At 39.2% G+C, this 21,198-nt stretch overlaps 1 protein-coding gene and 1 non-coding gene across 8 annotated transcripts in view; both read left to right on the plus strand.

Annotated features, from left to right (window-relative positions):
• ikzf2 (IKAROS family zinc finger 2) overlaps positions 1-13,838 on the plus strand; it is a 166,332-nt gene extending 152,494 nt beyond the window's left edge. For all 7 annotated transcript variants that reach the window (XM_060827646.1, XM_060827645.1, XM_060827650.1 and 4 more), the window contains one exon: positions 11,287-13,838. In XM_060827646.1, coding sequence (XP_060683629.1) covers positions 11,287-12,017 — 731 coding nt within the window. In that variant the 3' untranslated portion in view covers positions 12,018-13,838. The remainder of the gene's footprint in view (positions 1-11,286) is intronic.
• LOC132817743 (U6 spliceosomal RNA) lies at positions 4,224-4,329 on the plus strand. Its single transcript, XR_009644912.1, has one exon. It is a non-coding gene; the product is annotated as a U6 spliceosomal RNA (small nuclear RNA).
• Positions 13,839-21,198: the final 7,360 nt, after the last annotated feature.

Genomic DNA, 21,198 nt, shown 5'->3' on the forward strand with positions numbered 1-21,198 from the left:
ACGCAATCTTATAAAAGAAGCAAACAAAAACCAATTAGCAAACTGGAAATTACATGAGCAACATTTGTCATTTAAATGACAATTAAGCTTTATCTTGCTCATCAAAAATCGTGTTGCTGAGTTAGTAAGTTCAGCCACATTCCAAGACTAGACTGCATTATTAAGCTGGTACTTAAGGGCAATTTTGAGGAAGTGTTATATTGTGAATGAGCTGATCTTCAGGTGCAAAATTAAACTGCGGAAAAATTCTATGGAGCTATTCAAAATGAAAAGGGATCCTCCCAGTTTCCTATCTAATATTGATCTCTTAAGCAACACCATGGATTGATTGCTACTGGTGTATTTGGTATATGTTACCTTGCTCTGTATAAATATGTTAACTTAAGCTTATACTCTTCCAACTACCACCACATATTTACCTGTGGATTAATTGATCAGATTATGAGCATTGGGCTGTCTGATTAGTACCCCCAGCTTGAAGGAATTGTGATGATGTGGCCTGTGTATCAATTTAGAACTATTCCGGAACCCCTCTGTTTTGGCAAACTTTGGCTGTTATTCATGTCTGGATGGCATAGTAATGAATTTAGTTCTGAAGATGTTATATTCATCTTGAAAAGTTGACAGTTTCACTCTGTGCCAATACTGCCAGACCTGCTGAGTACTTCCAGCACTTTCTGTTTATATTATAGGAAAGAGAACAGACCTCTTTAGGAACATACTTGAAAATTAACTGGAGTGATTTGAGAGGAAATTAGTAAGACATTGACATAAGATTTGTGGGAGACTATATGATGTTACTGTGATTTGAAGATCATTATGCCAAACCATACCAAGGCTTTGTGAATTTAAAAGGGTGTTCAAGATTGCACTTTAAAAGATGCATGACATAGCTATCAAATTCACCGGTGGAGTGATTGTGCAGTAAGTCAAATTTTTGCTCGGATACTCTTAACTGCTAGTTAACCACAGATTTCCATAACCTTGGAGGGTTTCAGACTGTAGGCAGAAAAAGATAAAAAGAAATAACTTTTTTAAGGATTAGATGACCATAAGCAAATCTCAAAAAGAAAGTTTAGCAGGAGAAATTTTATATATGCGGTGGTGTTACTTGATTTTAACCAGGATATTGCAATGAAAACTAAGAGACTTAGACTTTTTTTGTGCAGTTTATTGACTCACCAGACTAGCAGCTGTCACACATCCAGTTGTAGCTGTATCCCCTTTCTGGAAAGAAAAGAATAACCTATTATAGCATATCTCTGGGGTAAGTAGGACTTGAACTTGGACCTCTGGTCCAGATGAGGAGACACTACCATAGCACCACAAGACCCTGTTCACCCTTTATATATCTATATATCAATTAACAGCCATCACCTGTTTTCCTTCTAACCTTCATTAACAGGCCCTGTCTTGTATTTAAATAATATACTTGTTCAATATACGAACAAAAGAAGTAATGAAGATCAAACTGATTTATTTTCATGTTCCATGTCTTGCATTATAATATATTCGCTTTTCCATATTTAATATTCTCCCATCTTTAAAGAAAAATATGCAATATGTGTAATTTCACAGCAATCCAAACAATGTTCATTTTCCCATGTTCTTATCATACAAGATGTATCTCTTCTATAACGTCTAATAATTTCTTCAGCACACATTTTTCTTCGTAAAACAGTATCGATTGGTGACATGCATTGATACATTTTATTTTAGTGATCTTTCTTTCCCACATTTCACAGTAGTCAGTTCAATTCTCAACCTTTTCTCTACAGCATTGTTTGTCAAATGAACATTGTTCACAAAGAACTGTTATCCACAAGATTTTCCATGAACAATTTTTTTCCCCAGATTACACAGGATTTCTTTCAGAATCTTAGATAAGTATGCCCCGTATCTTAGATCCAATATTCTCAGTATTTAGCAGCTAAGGTGCTTTTAATTATCTCTTTTTATTTTCTTAGTTTTCCAGGCTAATTATTAGCACAATATTTGTTACTATTTCCAACCAAAAATATGATAAACCCTGCCATATTGGAATATTCATCAAGATGATTGGCATGTAACTAAAATGACTAGCATTATATCTTCTGGATCATCCAAGGCTGGAAACTTGGGTACATATTTTTCTGAATTTAATTTCTTCACTGTTTTATTTGACCTCAGAACATTCTCAAAAATAGCATATTTTATCACGGTGCAGTTCCACAAGTGGCATCGTATCCAGATGAAGTACATAACCAATTCAGCTTTTTTCAATTTAACTACCCCATATTGCTCAACTTCTGTAGAACTTTTCCTCAGAAAAGTATTAACATTTATCGTCAAGTTATCCATTGGTTTGTTCTTATGACGTTAATGAAACATGACTGGGTCTACTTTTAATAGAATACAATCTGCTTACAGCAGAGTGGACCAAATTGGATATAGCAACACTTGATGCATCATTCAATCCATAATCATAGTTGTTTATTTTTCATAATTTCCGCTCTATATCATCAGGGTTTCCTTACATGACTTCAATAAAACTTTCCGTTGAAATTCCTCCTTTTGAAAATTGGAGTTTTTATATCAACCAATTTACCTTCCCAGAAATATGTTGCTAAAACAGCTAAGAAAATCTTGAGGGTTACTTTTCCTGCTGTAGGGCAATCGACTCAAAAGTTTGATCAGTAGATCTCTCTTCAGAACCTAAGCCACTAACTTAGGTTTAACCTTTTATGTAGCATCAGGAAGCACTTTTCCTGTCTCCTATCTAGCACCTTAGCATGTACACCAATTTTTTTCTAGATTTTCATTTTTTTGGCATCCTTTATCAACTTTTATTTTATTAGTAGCTATTAAACCTTTTCAATCATAAGGACTTCCACTTCTCATGGTATTCCAATTCTGTTCCATTGTCCTTATCAGACTACGACCTGTATTTGACTTCCTATCGCATTCAAGACCATTATGACAAAACCATCCCCTCCCATGGTCAAAATACCTTTCACAAGTCCACAGACTTTTCCTAGAATTGTGTTCACTTCTAAATTCATTTTCAGGTCTTCTACATCTTTGCCTCATTTTGCTGATCCAAGGATCTTACCTCCTGTCCCTACGTGGGCGGCACGGTGGCACAGTGGCACAGTGGTTAGCACTGCTTCCTCACAGCGCCTGAGACCTGGGTTCGATTCCCGACTCAGGCGACTGACTGTGTGGAGTTTACACGCTAAATTGCCCATAGTGTTAGGTAAGGGGTAAATGTAGGGATATGGGTGGGTTGCGCTTCGGCGGGTCGGTGTGGACTTGTTGGGCCGAAGGGCCTGTTTCCACACTGTAAGTAATCTAATCTAATCTACTCTTGCACATTTAGGCGATGTTTCTATATGTTAGTGGCTTTCCATCCTGTCTTGATTATGGTGGCATCCCTCCATTCATTGGGTCTTTCTGTCGCATATATATGAACCTTTGCTAGTTGTTCATATGAATAAATAGCCTATTATATACATTAGCATCACTTTATCCATACTCGGTTAGTCTTTCATCTCCCATAATCTACTGCTTATACTTGTTGAAGAAATGTATATTAGAAGTGCACAGTAGCACATCTGTGACTTGTTCCAATTCTGTAAAAGTACAAGATGTTTCAGTGTACCTTAAGAAATTCACCCTAACTGTCTGATTGCCATATTGGAAAGTTACAATTTCCACTCCTTCCTTTAATTTAATATGACCCCAGATTAGAATTCATTTTTGATGGCAAATTATCCCATAAAACTCCTGAATTTTCCCTGAAACCTCAGTCATAATGCCCTTTTCCCTTCATGCAGGGTATTCATATGCTAAAAAGAAGTGGAGCTACTTGTAGTCCCTTCCCAAACTGGAGAATGATCACTCATTACTGATAAAATTTTTGGAATTCTCCAAAAAACCAATTGATATGGAATGAAACCCCTAACCATTTGCAGTGAGTTATTTTCATGGATTTATTAAGCTTTACTGAAGCATCTTGTCTATTACTGTGTGATTTATTTCACAAACTCCATTATTGAAAGGATTTTCTGCAGTCAATATCATTTCTACAATGTTCATGTTTTCACACATGCATTTAAAATCATTGACAAATCTCACCCCGTTGTCAGTGTGGAATTTAGCTCATTGCTTCTGGTCTAGTTTCTATCCATTTGTCCATTAATTTGTCCACTATCACTTGTTTCCTTTTACTATGTATCGTAGATTGGCTCACTTTGGCAGCATATTTATTAAAATTGGAATGTACAGAGAAGATTAGCATGGCTTCTGAGCTAGGTTGAGACACAAATTCGTGAAACTTTCCATATTTCTTAGGGCTTGTGTGGTGCAGTGTTTGTACCCCTACCCCTGGACCGAGAGACTCGGGTTCGAATCCCACCTGCTCCGGAGGTGTGTAATGACAATTCTGAACACAACACTAAAAAGGAAAGAATTTGTAGACAGGCTAAATCTATTTGCCAATCCAAGAAGTGCAAGATGAAAATGTTTTATCTTTATCCCATACACATAGCTGAGCCTTCATAGAGAACTCTTCTTCTTAACCTCTCCCCTCATGTGAGGTGTCATGACCCTCAGGTGAAACCACACCAGTCATTTCTGTCTAATCGGAGAGCAACCCTATGATTCTTCCCTATCATTCTTCAGGACTATGGCAATTTCATATCACTTCACCATCAAGTGAAGTCAACTTAATTCAAGTCTCTTGCTAATGGGAGATTCACTTAGGGCCATGACTTTGTCATTCTGTATTTTTAAACATATATTAAATTTATCACTGATCTCATCTCATTGACCCTTAGACGTGCATTCCTTTGTAGGGTTTTAGCTTGTGAGAAGATGATTGGGCATACTACCTTTAAGACAGTCAACTTTTTTTCTTTGAACTTCTATCCCGTCATGCCATGAATACAAATAAAATGTTTTGATTGAAGAAGTTAGATCTTATTAGCAGGGTACAATGATGTCCAGGTTGCATTAACCATAATTCCACTAACATCCCAAAAACACTGCATTTTTTGCTGTGTTTCATGTTCAGTTTCATTCTGAGCCCTTTCATATTTAGATTAGATTAGATTCCCTACAGTGTGGAAGCAGGCCCTTTGGCCCAACAAGTCCACACCGACCCTCCAAAGAGTAACATACCCAGATCCATTTCCCTCTGACTAATGCACATAACCTATGGGCAATTTAGCATGGCCAATTCACTTCACCTGCACATCTTTGGACTGTGGAAGGAAACCGGAACACCCAGAGGAAACCCACACAGACACGGGGAGTATGTGCAAACTCCACACAGACAGTTGGCCAAGGCTGGCATCAAACCTGGGACCCTGGTGCTGTGAGGCAGCAGTGCTAACCACTGAGCCACCGTGCTGACCTAACAGTAATATGCCTGCTTAACAGTAAGAGTAGTTAATTTGATACAATGTTTGTGCTAATAAGTGGTTTGTCTCTGCTGCATCTTAATTGCACAACCTTCCAAACAACTTTGTATCTTTTGCAACTTAGATATATCATATTTATTGCCCTCATCTAAATCTTTAATATATATATTATGAATATCTGGGTTCTAAGCACTGATCCCTGTAGTTGTCCACTAGTCACTGGCTGGAACTAGGAAAAAGATCTGTGTAATCTTACTTTCTGTTTCTGATCTACCAACCAGTTCTCTAGCCATGTCAATACTCTGTCCCAAACTGGCATGCTTTAATTTTACATGCTAATTTCTTAAGTGATTCCTTATCGAAAGTCCTCTAAGTCCAAGTAAACCACATCCACTGGCACCCCCTAATCAACTCTATTAGTTATTTACTCAAACAATTCCAGTATATTTTAACCATGATTTCCACTTTCATAAATCTATGCTGATTCTAACTGATTCTGTCACTGTTTTCCAACTGTTTTGCTATTAAGTATTTTATAACGAATTCCAGCATTTTCCGTACTACTGATGTCAGGCTAACCAGTCAAAATTCCCTATTTTCTCTTGGTCTGCTTTCTCTTAAAGAAATCCTGGGGTTACATTTGCTACCTCAAATCCATACAAGCTGTTCTAGTATCTGTAGAATCTTGAAAAATGACCGCCAATGCACCCACTATTTGTAAATCCACTTATTTAATTAATCTGCGATATAGATTATTGGGCCCTGGGGATTTTTCAATTTTTAATCCTATGAATTTCACCAACATCATTTCCCTACTAAACCTGATTTCCTTCAGTTCCTCCCTATCACTAAATCCTGTGTTCACCAATATTTTTTAAGAACAAAGAAAATTTACACCCCTTCAAGCCTGAGCCGATCCAAATGTACTGTCTAAACCTGTCACCCAATTCTAAAGCATTTGTATCCCTCTGCTCTCCACCTACTCATGCATCTGTCCAGATGCATCTTAAATGAATCTGCCATGCCTGCCTCTACCCTCTCTGCTGCCAACGCATTCCAGACGCCCACCACCCTCTGTGTGAAGTACTTGCCGCGTGTATCCCCCTTAAACTTTCTGCCTCTCACCTTGAAACCGTGACCTCTTTCTTTTGGACATAATTTGTGTCCTCATTTGTGAACATGGAACCAAAGGATGTATTTACTTGGTTTGCCATCTCATTCCAATTCTCACCTCCATCCTCAGTACTTTCCTTTCCTAATCTGAGAAGGAGACCTTGGACATTTCTAGCTTTCCATTCCTTATCTTGGCAGCTTACCTTTCTTTCATTCCCATTTTCTATCCCTTACAAAGGAACCATTAGGACCAGTAAAGGATCAGACCAAATTCCCTCAAAATATATTCAGAAGGTAGTCTAGTCTCTAACTTTTTCTTATTTTAAAGGTAAGTACAAGATGTTGCATTCCAGATACAATTCAATTGGTCAAACTACCAGATATTAAGCAAAACAAACTTTATTTATACACTATAGTTAAAATACAACAAAAGAAGGAGAAATTGAAATAACTCTATTGGAAAACTTAACTGAATAATAGATAATTTAATTCTAAAAAGTAACTGTTTCAACATCGTAATATCCTATAAACACAGATTGTCTCATATGTAATTTTTGCATCAGGAAGAGAACCAACAACTTTTACCTGTAACTAAGAGGAAAAACCATTTCTATGTCCATCTTCAAGACCACAGCAGCTGCTACAGAAAAACTAAAACTACATATCCTGGTTTTGTGGGAGCTTGCCCCATCCATTCAGGCTGCTTCTATTCTTCCTACTTAAAAATACCCCTAAGGCTTCACAAGCTGTTTGTGTTATGGGCTTTCAGTAGACAACTCACTACCTCTGTCTTAAAACCTTCTTCAGAAAATACCAGGACAAAATACACCTCTTAAAGCATAGGTTCATTACAGAAACAAAGGATTAGTTTTATGGACTAATTCATAATTGTCAGACATTACTGCTGCCAGTCGAGCAGTCACAACTCTTGATCCTCAACATGAATTCTTACTAGCTCAGTTGGATAGATTACTGGTTGGTGAATCAAAATGATGCCAACAACATTAGTTCCTGCTTCAGCTGAGGTTACTATGAAGGACTTCACCTCCTGAACCTCTTCTATTGTCTGAGGCATGGTGACCCTTAGGTTAAACCATCATCCCAGTCATTTCCTTCTAATGAGAGAGCAGTTGTATGGACTGGTAGAACTATGTCAGCTTTAACTTTACGATGGAAGGTAGTGAGTTTTTAAATTCCTCTAAGAGAATAACTACTCTGAGAAATTCATACATGCTTTGACCTTCTAATAATCCGCCTATCAAAATTACTTTGCAGAATCCTTTCAAATGCAACATAGATTTTCCCAAACTGCTTTTTTAAATTCTGGAATATTTACCTACATGTCTCAGGCACTAACTTATATGCAGCCAATATAGTCTTCTTCACTGCATCATAATCCCATCTGTCGGGGACTGGGTGGGAAAGGTAGGCAGCCATAGGTACATGTAGAGAGATTGAGAGGGGACTTGTGGAAATATGAACCTTCAGATATGCTACTAGAAATAACTTGTAGATATTTAAGGGTTCATTAGCGCATTGAGGCTAAGGCTGGTAACAGAGGAGCATTCTCAGTTGCCTGCCATCATGATGCAAATCGAAAGTATACAATGGGGAAGGAAATGACTGTGACACTCAAGTAGATAGGGTAAGTGACTCAACTTATGAGGGAGGGGGCTGCAGCAAGCTTTTAAAGGGAAAGAGCATTGGTCACAGACCCATGCACTATATTGAACACAGGAATGGAGGGTACTTACTCTCTAGTCATCCTACAGCATTGTGTGATGAATTTCCCTGGCTCAACCAATGCAGGACAATTCTTTGACAGTATAGCTGAAGAGTAGGGATGTTGTAAAAGGAGAGCCAAAGATGTAATGCATTATTCCTTGGCTTCCAAACAGTGTAGTAAGCTCTTGGTGCAAACTTCCATCTACTGAGTCTTGTCTGCAGACATGAAGTGATGCCAGATGGTGTAACAATGCATTTGGGCTGAAAATGTGTTGCTGGAAACGCGCAGCAGGTCAGGCAGCATCCAAGGAACAGGCAATTTGACGTTTCAGGCATAAGCCCTTCTTCAGGAATCTTGAAGAAGCGCCCTCACTTTCTCCAGCATCTGCAGACCTCACTTTCTCCTTAACAATGCATTTGGGCCAATACAGAGAGATTCACAAACTCATGTATGGTTAAAGCACAAACATCTATAGAAAAGCTGACAGAGATACACATGCCATTGTCACCTGTGACACCAAAGTTTCTCCTTCCTTTTCCTCCCATTACACCTTAGTGCACTCCCTGTTCAGCAACTGGGAGGGAGGAAGCAACCTTGGCAATGTAGGTCAGGCCCTTGAAAATTGATGGGGTGATTCCCCCAGTGTCTGGACAGGCCAGACATTCTTGCCAGAGGCAAATGATCCTCCTTGGCTTGTCATTCCAAGTGTAAGAGACAGGCAAGCAGGGTGAAGATGGAGGACCTGGCCACCTCTGGAGTGTCCTGACTGAAAACTGCCAAGAGACTTGGCTGTGTTTACTCCTCTAAATGTGTACGTCCTGATACAACACTGTCTCCTTATGATGAGGAGGTCTGGGAGGTCTATCACTTTAGTCCATAGGCCCAGTAGCTGGCACAGTGGGATGTGGGTATGTGAACCTCTCCAGCAACATCTGAGGGTGCTGGGCCTGGCTATCCATAGTAGCCACTAACCTGTTCATGGAGGTAGACAGATGGTTGCATAATTCACTGCACTGTAACAGCTTCTGGACAATGAGAGCCATTGTGCCCCACATACCTGTCTGCAGCACTAGTTCCTCCCTGTACAGCAATCAGTCCCTGATTGCTGAAATCACTGGGTCAGCCTCTGCCTTGGGCCAAGCAGGGGTCTCGTCTCCGGCAGTCCACTAATTGTCAGCGGCCTAAAGCATTCTTTCCTTGGCTAGCAGTGAACCTGTCACAGTGAGGTTCTAACCAACTTGTGTTCCCACACTGTCTGTGCTTAACATTCCCTTTGAGTTGTTTGAAGCTGAGTTGGTGAGGCATGCAGAAGACTGCCTTGCTGCTGCTTGGCACTGTCATTCTCAAAAGTCAAAAAGATTGCTTCCATGGAAGCCAGGTGTTTCTGTGAAGAAATCATGGGAGGCTAACAGAACCTGCAAGATATAAGGGAAACAGCATCATGACCAGTGGTTAGGAGTGAGGTGCAATGAATGAGACGGACAGTATAATTCTGGAAGAATGGCAGCAGCATGCAGAATAGTGCTTGCTTGTTGGGCTAGACATGGAAGTCTCTACATCCCCGTAGGACCAGCCCCGGTCTTCTCCTGTAAGGGAAAGGATTCTATCACCTTAAGGGATGAAAAGCCTAATGTTAGGCACTGTCACTTGGCTCCATTTAGCCTGGTGGAGTGAAGCAAAATGTTCACTTCCTTGTGATTTTGTGGACTATTCTTGGGATCCTGGAAACGGCGTTGATGTACGTGATGACCACAGATCAAACTGGTAGGGTCTGATGGTATGAACCACCTCGATTAGTCCTCTGAAAAAATGACACCTCTCCTTTGCACTACCCAAGTAGTGGACCTCCAAGTTATGTTCAATAATCATGGCGCCACAATTCTTCTCCACAATGTCCCGACTCTGTTAACAAGCAGGGCAGCTTTGGAAGGCCAGTGCTCCATTGGATGCACAATGACCTTTCAAAGATGGCAGGGATGCAAGAAGTTCTGGTCTTTTGTCATATCTGGCAAATTATTCCAGGAATGGTGAAGGATAAAATGGGGAAAGAACTGAGGGAAATTTGCCATGGAAATGGTGTTGGTAACTTGGTTAAATTTGGTCAGTTTGATTAAAAAAAACTTTGCTTGGCCTCGTAGTGAAAAATCGCTAAGAAACTCAGCACAATTTGCACTTAGCCAACAAGGTAAGATTCAATCCATTTAGTTCTGAAGAAAGGTCACGGGATCTAAAATGTCAGCACTGCTTTCTTTTTACAGATGCTACCAGACCTTCTTCAAAATTTCTGGGTTTTTTTCTGATTTCCAGCATCTGCATTTCTTTGGGTTTTTTTTAATTTTGCAAAATGCAGTCCATTCTTTGTGCAGAGATTATGGACCATATATGTCTTGCAGTTCTCATATAAAGTGCCAGTATTTCCGATTTATCTAGCTAGTCATGTGTTGAGAACCATCACTTCCTAAACTTAATTACTTACTATAATAACACTTGTAACAAGTGCAGTGGTAGTGTCCCTACCTCTGGGCCAGACAGCCAGAATCAATTAACCTGCAGTAGAGGTACATCTGAGCAATTTGCTGAATAAAAAAACCTAAAAGATTCTCATGAGGAAGAACAGGGTGGACATTTTTCTCTAAGCCAGGGGGCCCAAGTTAAAGTCCCATCTTTGAACAGGTTGATTAGAAAATATATGTATTTAGAATCATGCGTCATGAAGGATTGCGATGATGACAGATGGTCAGAACCGAAATTGTTTCTGTGTAGAACATCAAAGCTGAACTCTAATGCCATCATCAAGCCTGTATGACCATCTGATCATAGCTAATGTATATATTAACTCCATTGACATCCAAATGATCTGACCAAGTCACTTTTGAAATGTTACTGTGTTATTTGTGATATTTAATTTTAGCAGCAAAGTCAAACAATGAAAGTTCCAGTACTAAATATATTAAAATTCTTAGATAAAATATGTGAAAAACAAAGTATGTAATGGTTGAGTAATGTAAGAATTAGCTCTCTTACTTTCAATGTTTTTTTTTCTAGGTGAAAAATTTATGCATTTGAATTATCCAGACATGAATTATAACATGAGTTTGAACTATGAGAAAGAGGCAGAGTTCATGCATTCGCACATGATGGATCAAGCCATCAACAATGCAATTACATATCTTGGGGCTGAATCCCTCAGACCTCTGATGCAGCATCAACCCAGCACAATGGCAGAAGCAGTTCCAGTTATGAATGCTGCCTATTCTCAGGTATACCATCCAAGCAGGCTTGAAAGGCCAAGCAGTCGAGAAATAACAGAAAGCCACGAGAATACAGTGGATGGCCCCATTTCTCTAATAAGAGCAAAAAATCAGACAGCAGAAAGAGGAATATCTCCTAGTAACAGCTGTTTAGATTCTACTGACACCGAAAGTAGTCATGATGATCGAAGTGGTCAACAATATCCTGCAATTCCAGCCTTTACTCCTCGGAACAAGCAAAGCCCTGCCTACGCAAAGGATGATTCAAAGGTTATTGAACCAGCAAAGGTTTTATCTCATACCTCTAAAGAGATATACAGGGTCTTCAGTGGCGAGGGCGAGCAGATTAGAGCTTTCACTTGTGAGCACTGTCGCGTGCTGTTTCTAGACCATGTCATGTATACCATTCACATGGGCTGCCATGGTTTCAGAGACCCCTTTGAGTGTAACATCTGCGGCTACAGAAGCCAGGATCGTTATGAATTCTCATCGCACATTGTTCGAGGAGAACACACATTCCACTAGGCTATGAGTTCTTGGACAATGATGAAAAACTGTATTTTGGCACCCACATTACAATAACTGAAAGGCAGATGTGGCATGGTGACAAGATTTGCCTTGTTTTTACGATCCATGGACCAAGAATATACTGTAGTGAGTATATTTCACTCATTTGCAGTAATGTGATTTTTTCACTCATATATGACTTTGTGGGAATTAAAATTAGCCCTTAGTTTATGAAAATGAGCTGTCAGTCATGTCATCTGAAGAATTTTATATCATTCAATTCGGTCCTTGCGTAGGTGCAGCTGTGACAACCTATAAACGACTCATATGTAGAATTATAGTGAAGAAGAATGATGTAGGTTCAACATGTCTTAAACTTCCTTAACTTCAAAATAGAATAGGAATAAAAGATTAATACTCTTTTATGAAGTGGTCTTTTAGTATCTTTGCCTGTTTCACATATTTCAAATTAACCAAGTGAAGGTTCACTAGATTAAAAGCAAGCACTTGTTGGTTAATTTATACTTTTCAATGTTGATCAAAATAATTGAAAAGGGAAGTCCTATATTTAAGTTTTTGAATTTATATAAAGTTGGAAAAAAATAGGAATCATTCGGGAGGCCATCACAAGTTGGTTAATGGGTGAATACATTTAATCACAGGCTCAGTATTAATCCACTGATGGTGTTCCCTTTTTGATTATCAGAGTCTTAATCATTTTTGTCCTTAACTGCATTTTCTTATAAGTCGAAGATGAATGATACAGTTCCACTCAGATGACAAGCTTGATAACTTATTTTGTGGCACTTGCTCTGTGAATAAAGATTACCTCTCACACTTAGATTGCTTGTTGAAGGGGGCATCAAAACTATGCACTTACTGGAAATTTTCATAAAGTACTGGAGACTATTGTTAATTTCTGAACATATAGCAACAAGGGAAGGATGTATTAAAACTCTGAAACTGTGATCATTCAACTGATTGTGAAGCGCTGTCAGTTCTTAACCAGACTCACTTCCTGTTTCATGTAGCATTTTCTAATCTGGAACAAATGACCCTGTTCTAAATCCTTGGGCTTTTTTGTTGCTAAAGCATTAGGTATAAGCTGTTTACATATTTTTGTACTAAAGTGTAGTTTTATACATGAAAATGCTTGAAAAATAAAAGGTACATTAGCTTTGTAGTGCATTTGCTACTGGAATCGGGTAACTGGAACCTCTTCCTTTGTTTGTTTAATGGTGGCAACGTGTGTTTTTTTTGCATAAAACTCTGGATGTACATTTTCCTTATAACATACCTTTGTAAGATGATTGAAACTTTAAACTTTTTTATGCAATTATTTAGAAGGTTTCAGCATCAACAACTATAGTATGTTTTAAATCTTTTAAAATGCTTTGATTACAAATTTAAAATAAAATTACTTTATTTCAATGTCGGGCGTTGGCAGCAGCTATTTGTAGCCTAGTGTCTTTTCCTCTCAAGTCCTTGTCACTCAGTAGTATAAGCATCATCAGAGTCTACAACAGACTTTCCAAACTTGAACCGGTTATGCTAAACAGGTGAATGCAGTTTTCAAGTGCAATACTTCCTTTTTTTTCGGACTGTATAATGTATTTTCTCAATTTAGGAAATAGTTTATGTAAAATGTTTTTGAAATACATTAACTGATTCTTAAGACTGTATTGAAAATCCCTGTTACTGTGACCTAAATAACATGGCTTGTAAAAAATACAAAGTTGCAGAATCTTTGTTAATATTTTTTTAGGGAAAACTACTGTAAGGTTTGTACTGTCTGAGTGCACAAATACTGAAATAAATTTAGGGAACCTCAGGAATGAATTCTGCGTGTGTCTGGTTGTTTCACTCATTACCATTACAAAACTTCACATGGAGGATTCAACTTGGTGAGACTTTATAAACACATATGAATCTTACAATTTTCTCATTCATTATCCACAAAATAAAATCTTATCTAAGCTCTAAAAATCACAGCATCATTTGTCTTTGCAAAGCTGAATTTATTTTGCATTTAATGGAATTTTCTTTCAATTACTTTTGCTTGTTCAGTATAAGAATATGAGAAACCAGAAACTTTCTCATCTAAAGAAAAAGCCATTGAGACTTGGTTAATAGAATATTTGAAAATGGAGCTGGTTAGACTTAGGTAAGTGTTATAACAGTTATGATTTCAAAGTGGGTAGATAGAATTAAGATACTGATCAAACATAATCAAATTGGATAACAGACAGATTTCTGGGGCTGAATATCCTACCTTTGCCTGTATTTTCTATTGCATATAATGATAAGTCAAATATTAAGGGTTGGATTTTGCATGAAATCAGGAAGAGCCGGTGAACCATTGAAAGCTACTGCCAGTCTACTGCCAACCCCCTATCTTCAACATCTAATTTTTCCAGGTAAGAGAAAGAGGACAGGGTGTGACTTATGCAGGACAGAAAACCAAATTTCGGAGGGCCATTTGACCAGTACTGAGTTCAAATAGACTCCATTTTGGCTAGCCACCATAATGTATAGTTCACAAGCTTATTAGACATAAATGCCTTTGACAAATAAAGTCTTTTAAAGTGCAATTAATAAATCCCCACTCTTTAAAAATGAAAGTAAAGGCTGAACTTGCATGTGCAAACTTAACATAAAACTCTCTGTTGGATTGCTTTGATTGACAGACCATCTGGTTTCAAAACAAAACATGACCACCTGTTCATACAGGTTCAACAAAAATCACTAAAGACATTTGCCTGAGGACTAATGTTATGTCACTACAAATATTTGTCTGAATTTTAACAAAAAAACTGCAAGGATTCTGACATCACAGTTTGATTGCCAGTTTGAAGCAGCTACTGAAGGATGAGATGTCCTTGGGCCATCTGAATATCAGCTTTTTTTTGGTTAAAAAAAATTAATTAACCCCAAGGAAATTTGCAGTGTGTAAATAATTTCATAAATGAGAGTTCTTCACATTCTCAAATCTGCAGAAATGACAATTATTTAGGTTGTTAATTTTTATCTTTTCCACAAAGTTCTGTTTTCCATGGGGATAGGAGGTGGATAAACCATGGAGGTGGCATGTGGGATTGGGCGTGGGAGATATGAGGTTGATGGAGGGTGTAAGAGATCAAAGAGATGGATTGGAGGTACGAGGGAGCATAAGTTGGCATGAAGATATTATGGGGAGCAAAGTCAATGAGCCTTAACATCTAAAACAAGTGGGACAAAGAACCAGAGAATCGAGGTCAACCTTTAAGCAGCCCATTTCAGAACTTGCCCACACCCTCGGCTGCCTATGATTTGCTTCCATGTTTGGGGGCCTGATTCAATCCCATAAATCCCTCCCTAGAGTGAAAATTGGATCCAACCGTGACTTTTAAACTGAGGGGCACCTTGCTTTGGTAACAAAGATGTGTCTGTATCTGTAATTAGACATTTTGGAAGCCCTGTTTCTTCATGATAGTTACTTTAAAAATTATCATAATGAGGCTGTTCAGCAAATTAATCCTTGAATCACACAACTGTGTTCCTGTGTTGAAGGTGATTATGAGGTCAGAATTATCTGGAGGGTCATTATCTACTTTGCTCTCTTTTCCTGGCACTCCCTGTCAGGATAAGGCTTCACTGCAATTGATTTCCATGCTAATGAGATGCAATTTGACGTCTCAGCCAGTGCTAATTAAAGCCATTTAGCTGAACCTCAAGTAAACACAACAGATTTGCAATACTTATGGCAATGCCTCTGGAGGTTACATTACAGTATAACTGAGTAGGTATACTGTCTTGCATGTGACAGGGATCATTACCTTGTGAATTGAGTTTGATCCCACAAAAAGTACCAGTGGCAACAAATATAAATGACCACCAGTGTAGCCATTTCAGTCTAATATACAAGGAATGGAGCAGTACAGATTTTTATTCTGCTCACTTATGTGAGTAGTTCTGCATTTTGAGGCACGACATTGGTCAAGATCATCAAGAATACCCATCGAGTTGCTGTATATCTATCAAGGTCTGGCTTGGAGCTTGACCAAGGATTGTAAGGTGTCTATGGCATGGATAATGGTCGTGTGCGGCACAGTGTCTGATGAAGGGAAGTAGGTTGTTTGAGGCCCAGAGCTTGACCAAGCAAAGCAGTTTGTCCAGGCAAAAAAGGAAGAATAATGTTTTTGGGTACATATGGTATTCCACTAGGTGGGTCAGGGAAGGGGTTTTTGTGCAAAAGTTGGTGGTCAGGAGATGATCTGAAAGGGTGAAATTAGGAGCTTTGCAAGGTGGGATCCCAAGGATTAAACTGAGGATACTGTGCATTAAGTGGAACCATGAGTGTGAGATGGCTGAGTAATTGTTTTCTTATTGGTGGTTCATGGGACATAATAGAACAGACAGCTTGGATAATGGGAAGGCATGAGCAGGGTCAGGATGGGCATAGGGATGATAATGGATATAGGCTTGGGGAGAGCAGGTATGTGGATGGTAACTATTAAGGATGAGGGATCAATCTGAGGTAGGATACTCTACCATACAGTTGATGTCCATGTGCAAAAGTCATGTTCTAGAATGATGGTGGGGAGTGTAAGGTCATACTGGCAAGGGTCTTTCTGAGGTTCTGAGACCTGAGGGCAACTGTTAGAAGATCATGGATGGCAGTGGGAAGTTTGAAGGCAAAGGTAATTTCAGGGGTACGAAAGAGGTAAAGACATTAATGTGCTAGGATGGAACCTTGAGGGTCCTGGGTTGCTGACAAGGAGATGCTTGGAACATTGCTGAGGCCATGACAAAGGATATCTGGAATGTGACCCATGGGTAATGGAGGTAAGCTGAGTAGCAATCGAAGGAAAGTGCTTCCATTTTCCATTTCAGTGCTATGTGGCTGTATGAAGGCTTCATGGTTGATAGTGATGGTACTAGCTACAGAGCCTTCCACTGACAGAATGGAGGAAGACCTTCAAAGAATCTGATGACCATACGGACATTTGCAATTTCTTCATAAATTTTCTCAGGCAGTCATATGATGAGACAAGTCAATCCTGCATTTCAACTGTCAAGGTGCAGCTATAAAGGAACTGGCAGAGAATGGCTCACAGCCAAGTACAAACAATGGCCAGAACAAGGAGTAACAGTGGCAGAGGGTCAAGCAGAATGGAATGTTGACAATCTGGGACCAGTGTGGCAGTGTGCATTGGCTTGCAATCATGTATATCACAGGAGGTGCAACTACCTGCAGATATCTGAGAGACAATACCAGAATGGCTTAGAGTGCCCCTGGATGCCAGCTTTTCTGTGAAGCGTTGCATCTGCAAGAATTAGGAGGCAATCTGTGGCCTATAATGTTTAACACCATTGTGGCATTGACCATTTTCACCAGTGGCTCTTTCCAGGACTCCACGGTCATCCTTTGTGGAATGTCCCAGTACGTCAGACACAAATCAGAGAGGTGATAAATGTCCTGTTCAGAAGGGTAAATGATTTTGTCAAATTCACTGCAGACCTGAGAATCAGGTAGCTTGAGCTGTGGAATTTGCTGCCATCACAGGATTCTGACAGGTACAAGGCACAATTGACTGCACACGCATGGAGCTGGAAGCTCCTGGGATCAGCCATCAACATTTGCTAAAAGAAAGGGACTTTGCTCGCTGCATGTGCAGCTTGTCAATGATCACAGGAAACAAATGATTTGGTGTGTGAACAACCAAGGGAGCCTTCACAATGCATAAATCCTCACACAATCACAAGTGCCCCAAGGTTTTGCTCCTCATTGCCTATAGGAATGGCTTCTGAATGATTCCAAAATATTACATTTAATACTTCTAATAATAAGGCTAAGGCTTGTTGTGAAGTTTCAATTGTTCACTCCAAGTAATTTGAGGCTCACTGAAGAGCAGTTCAAAGGTTACAGGCATTTGATGTGTGTGTGTGTGTGTGTGTGTGTGTGTAGCAGTGCTGACAATACAAGTGAACTTTACTGGTTCTGCATAATTCAGGCGAAGGGAGAAGTCCCCACAATTGTTTGATTATTCTGTGCAGTTAAAACTCAGGCAAAACTTCCACGAGTCAGTTGGTGCAGCTGAACGACATTTACAGCTCAGAAAAAAAACCCAGGGGCTGTACTGTATTGATGAAGCTAGCTCACTGTGAAAAGCTGGAGTTATGCCTGTAAGCATTTTCCATAATCCATGCTATTACAGTATTAGGCAAGGAAAGGCAACCACGAGAAAGTGAGCAATCATTAAAGCCAACTATAATAGATTGTTTTTTATTTTGAAAATATTCTGAGGCCAGATCTTCAAAAGAGAAGAAATAAAGTATCTCATGAAGTTTTAATGAAATTTGATGATCCTTGTGGGAGGTTGCTGAGAAATCCACGGGTTCTGTCTTGATTCATTTGTTATTTAATGTGCTCTGTGGGGAATTTGACCACAGTGTTTCTGTTACCCATGTGTATCTCAAGTTAATTCAAGATGTTAGAATATAAGTTGTATTTATTAATACGTATCATAGATGGAATTACAATTCTAACTTTGTGTAATAATATTTATTGTTAAAATTAATAAAGTAAAATAAATGATTTGTTCAAATCCTTTGAGTCTTATGGCTTCATTGCCTTAGAAAGTATCTGGATCTCACACTTTGTTAACTTAAAACACTGTTACTGATTATTAACTAGATTGTAATGTATATTTATTACTCCAGACCATAATCATATCAAAATATCAGTTGGTGGATAGGTTCCCAGCCCACAACTCCATAAATGATGCTCAAGGTTCAATCCTATATACTGCAGACACAATAAATGGACCCACATTCTTTGTGTGGCATGATGTCTCAGTGGTTAGCACTGCTGTCCCCCCAGCACCAGATCCAGGTTCAATTCCAGCCTCAAATCTCCTAGAAGATTTTAACCTAAGCAACATATTTTTAAGCTCTGATCTCCAGCATTTGCAGTCCTCACTTTCTCCTAGAAGATTTTAACCTACTGCGAATTGTCTTATAAGGATGCCTTCCTTGAAGAAGATCTCTTCCTCCCTCCCTACCTTTTATCTTAGCCTGCTTGGCACACTTTCCTCATTCCTGAAGAAGGGCTCATGCCCGAAACGTCGATTCTCCTGCTCCTTGGATGCTGCCTGACCTACTGCGCTTTTCTAGCAACACTTTTTCAGCTAAGTTAAGACTGTATTCATTGGAGTTTATAAGAATGATGGGGAATTCTCATAGAAGCCTATAAAATTCCAACAGGATCGACAAGTTCAATGCAGGAAGGATGTCCCTTATGGTGTGGAAGTCCAGAACCCATAGTCATAGTTTCAGGAGAAGGGTTTAAATAACCTTTTAGGACTGAGAGAGGAACCTGCAGTGAGTTGTCTCTGTAACTTGGAGTCACTCTTTGCCTCTTTGTAAACTCAAGATAGCAGGTTAGCTGGGATCAAGAGTGAGGAAAGAGTAGAATTTTTTTTGTGCAATGAGTCTAGACTGATGTACCTGGCTTGCACGGAATTAATGCCTGTCTGGATCCCCTTTAAATATAACACCCAAGTAGTAATAGCATGAGTGTTGACTCCCTGTCTGTTCCTGCTGCATGATTCCCCACATTTCTTGCACCTAACTTGCTGACCACCCGTGTAATCATGGAAGAAAGGCTATCCCCCATGAACGATTTTTGGTCGCACTGCTGAATTAAAACTCCACAGCAGATGGAATCCCAATAGCCTCTCAGCACCGCACTGAGGCAGAGCCTAAGCATAACACTGAAGACCCATTCTGACAGATGCAGTTTTTTTTGCCAGCAATGAGTAGGTAGTTAATTGCACAACAGGGATAAACAAACTGAGCAGGGCCGTTTGAATTTTGTGCCAAGTTCACACAAACTCCACTTCGGCTGGTCTCAGAGTCTAAAGCAAACTGAGGTGCATCATAAATTTATGTGGAAAATTTCACAGGCTGGTAAGATCTGTTCATGTGTCATTGCTATTGGTTTTTCTTCAAAAATGAACAAATCACTCTTAAGCTGTCAGTGATTACTTAGAAATAGGTTTTGCAGAACTACTTTGATTGACAGGATTTCTGTGGTAAGTTAAAAAAAAGTTACCATCTTGAGTGCAGTTCCTTTGTTGGCATTTCTATTATTATGTTATTCTGAATGTTTGGTTGACTTTCAAAATCATCGAGGAAAAAGTGAGGACTGCAGATGCTGGAGATCAGAGCTTAAAAATGTGTTGCTGGAAAAGCGCAGCAGGTCAGGCAGCATCAAAGGAGCAGGAGAATCGATGTTTCGGGCATGAGTCCTTCTTCAGGAATTCCTGAAGAAGGGCTCATGCCCAAAACGTCAATTCTCCTGCTCCTTTGATGCTGTCTGACCTGATGCACTTTTCCAACAAAGCATTTTTAAGCTGAGTTTCAAAATCTGCAATTATCTCAGCAATGATCTGAATTCAAAGCTAATTGATTTTTGAATGAGACTGTTCAATGATTAGTAATCTTTAAAGAGTCATCTGAATGGAAGTGAGTGTTTTTTTCCATAAAAGATGAACCACTTCAGACTTAAAAGCTTGGAATTAGTTTCATTGATGGGAGATGTACTTCTTGTCAAGTTTGTATGAATTTTTTATATCTCCTATTGGCTGCTGATGTCTTCGATGGTAAGATATCTGATGAATGACTGTGGAGCTGGCTTAATGGGTTATGAGGAAGTGGGACATGGGAGTTGGTAGAGGACATGCATTGACATGGAGGTGAAGTGGAAGGTGAGTGAGGGTATGAGTTGGCATGAAGTTGGGATAGTGAGGAGGTGTAAGATGTCAAGGCTTGAGAAGTTAATGCCTTCTAAACCAACTAAGACCAACGAAAGAGAAGCTAAGTGGTCCTTTCAACCAGGCCACCTTGGCTCCCCCACCTCAGTAGCCAGCAATGCAATTGATTCTCTCCTTCCCAGAGCAGAAGTTTAGATCTAATAGATGCCTTTCACCCATATCAGCTCTGTTGATCCAGCAAATTATTGAAGAGATATGGAAAAGAGGAGTAAGAGTGACAATTTACTTATGTTACAGGCATTAAGTTACTTTTCCACATTCAAGCCACCTGCCTACACGTCTGAATGGTGACTTGAGCCTCTTATCTCCTGAGTCAGGCAAGGGTATTATCATTGTGCCAAATCTGACACATTGCAAGTCTTAAAATTCAAATTATATTTGAG

Source organism: Hemiscyllium ocellatum, chromosome 7 (genome assembly GCF_020745735.1).
Source record: "Hemiscyllium ocellatum isolate sHemOce1 chromosome 7, sHemOce1.pat.X.cur, whole genome shotgun sequence".
Lineage (NCBI taxonomy): Eukaryota > Metazoa > Chordata > Chondrichthyes > Orectolobiformes > Hemiscylliidae > Hemiscyllium > Hemiscyllium ocellatum.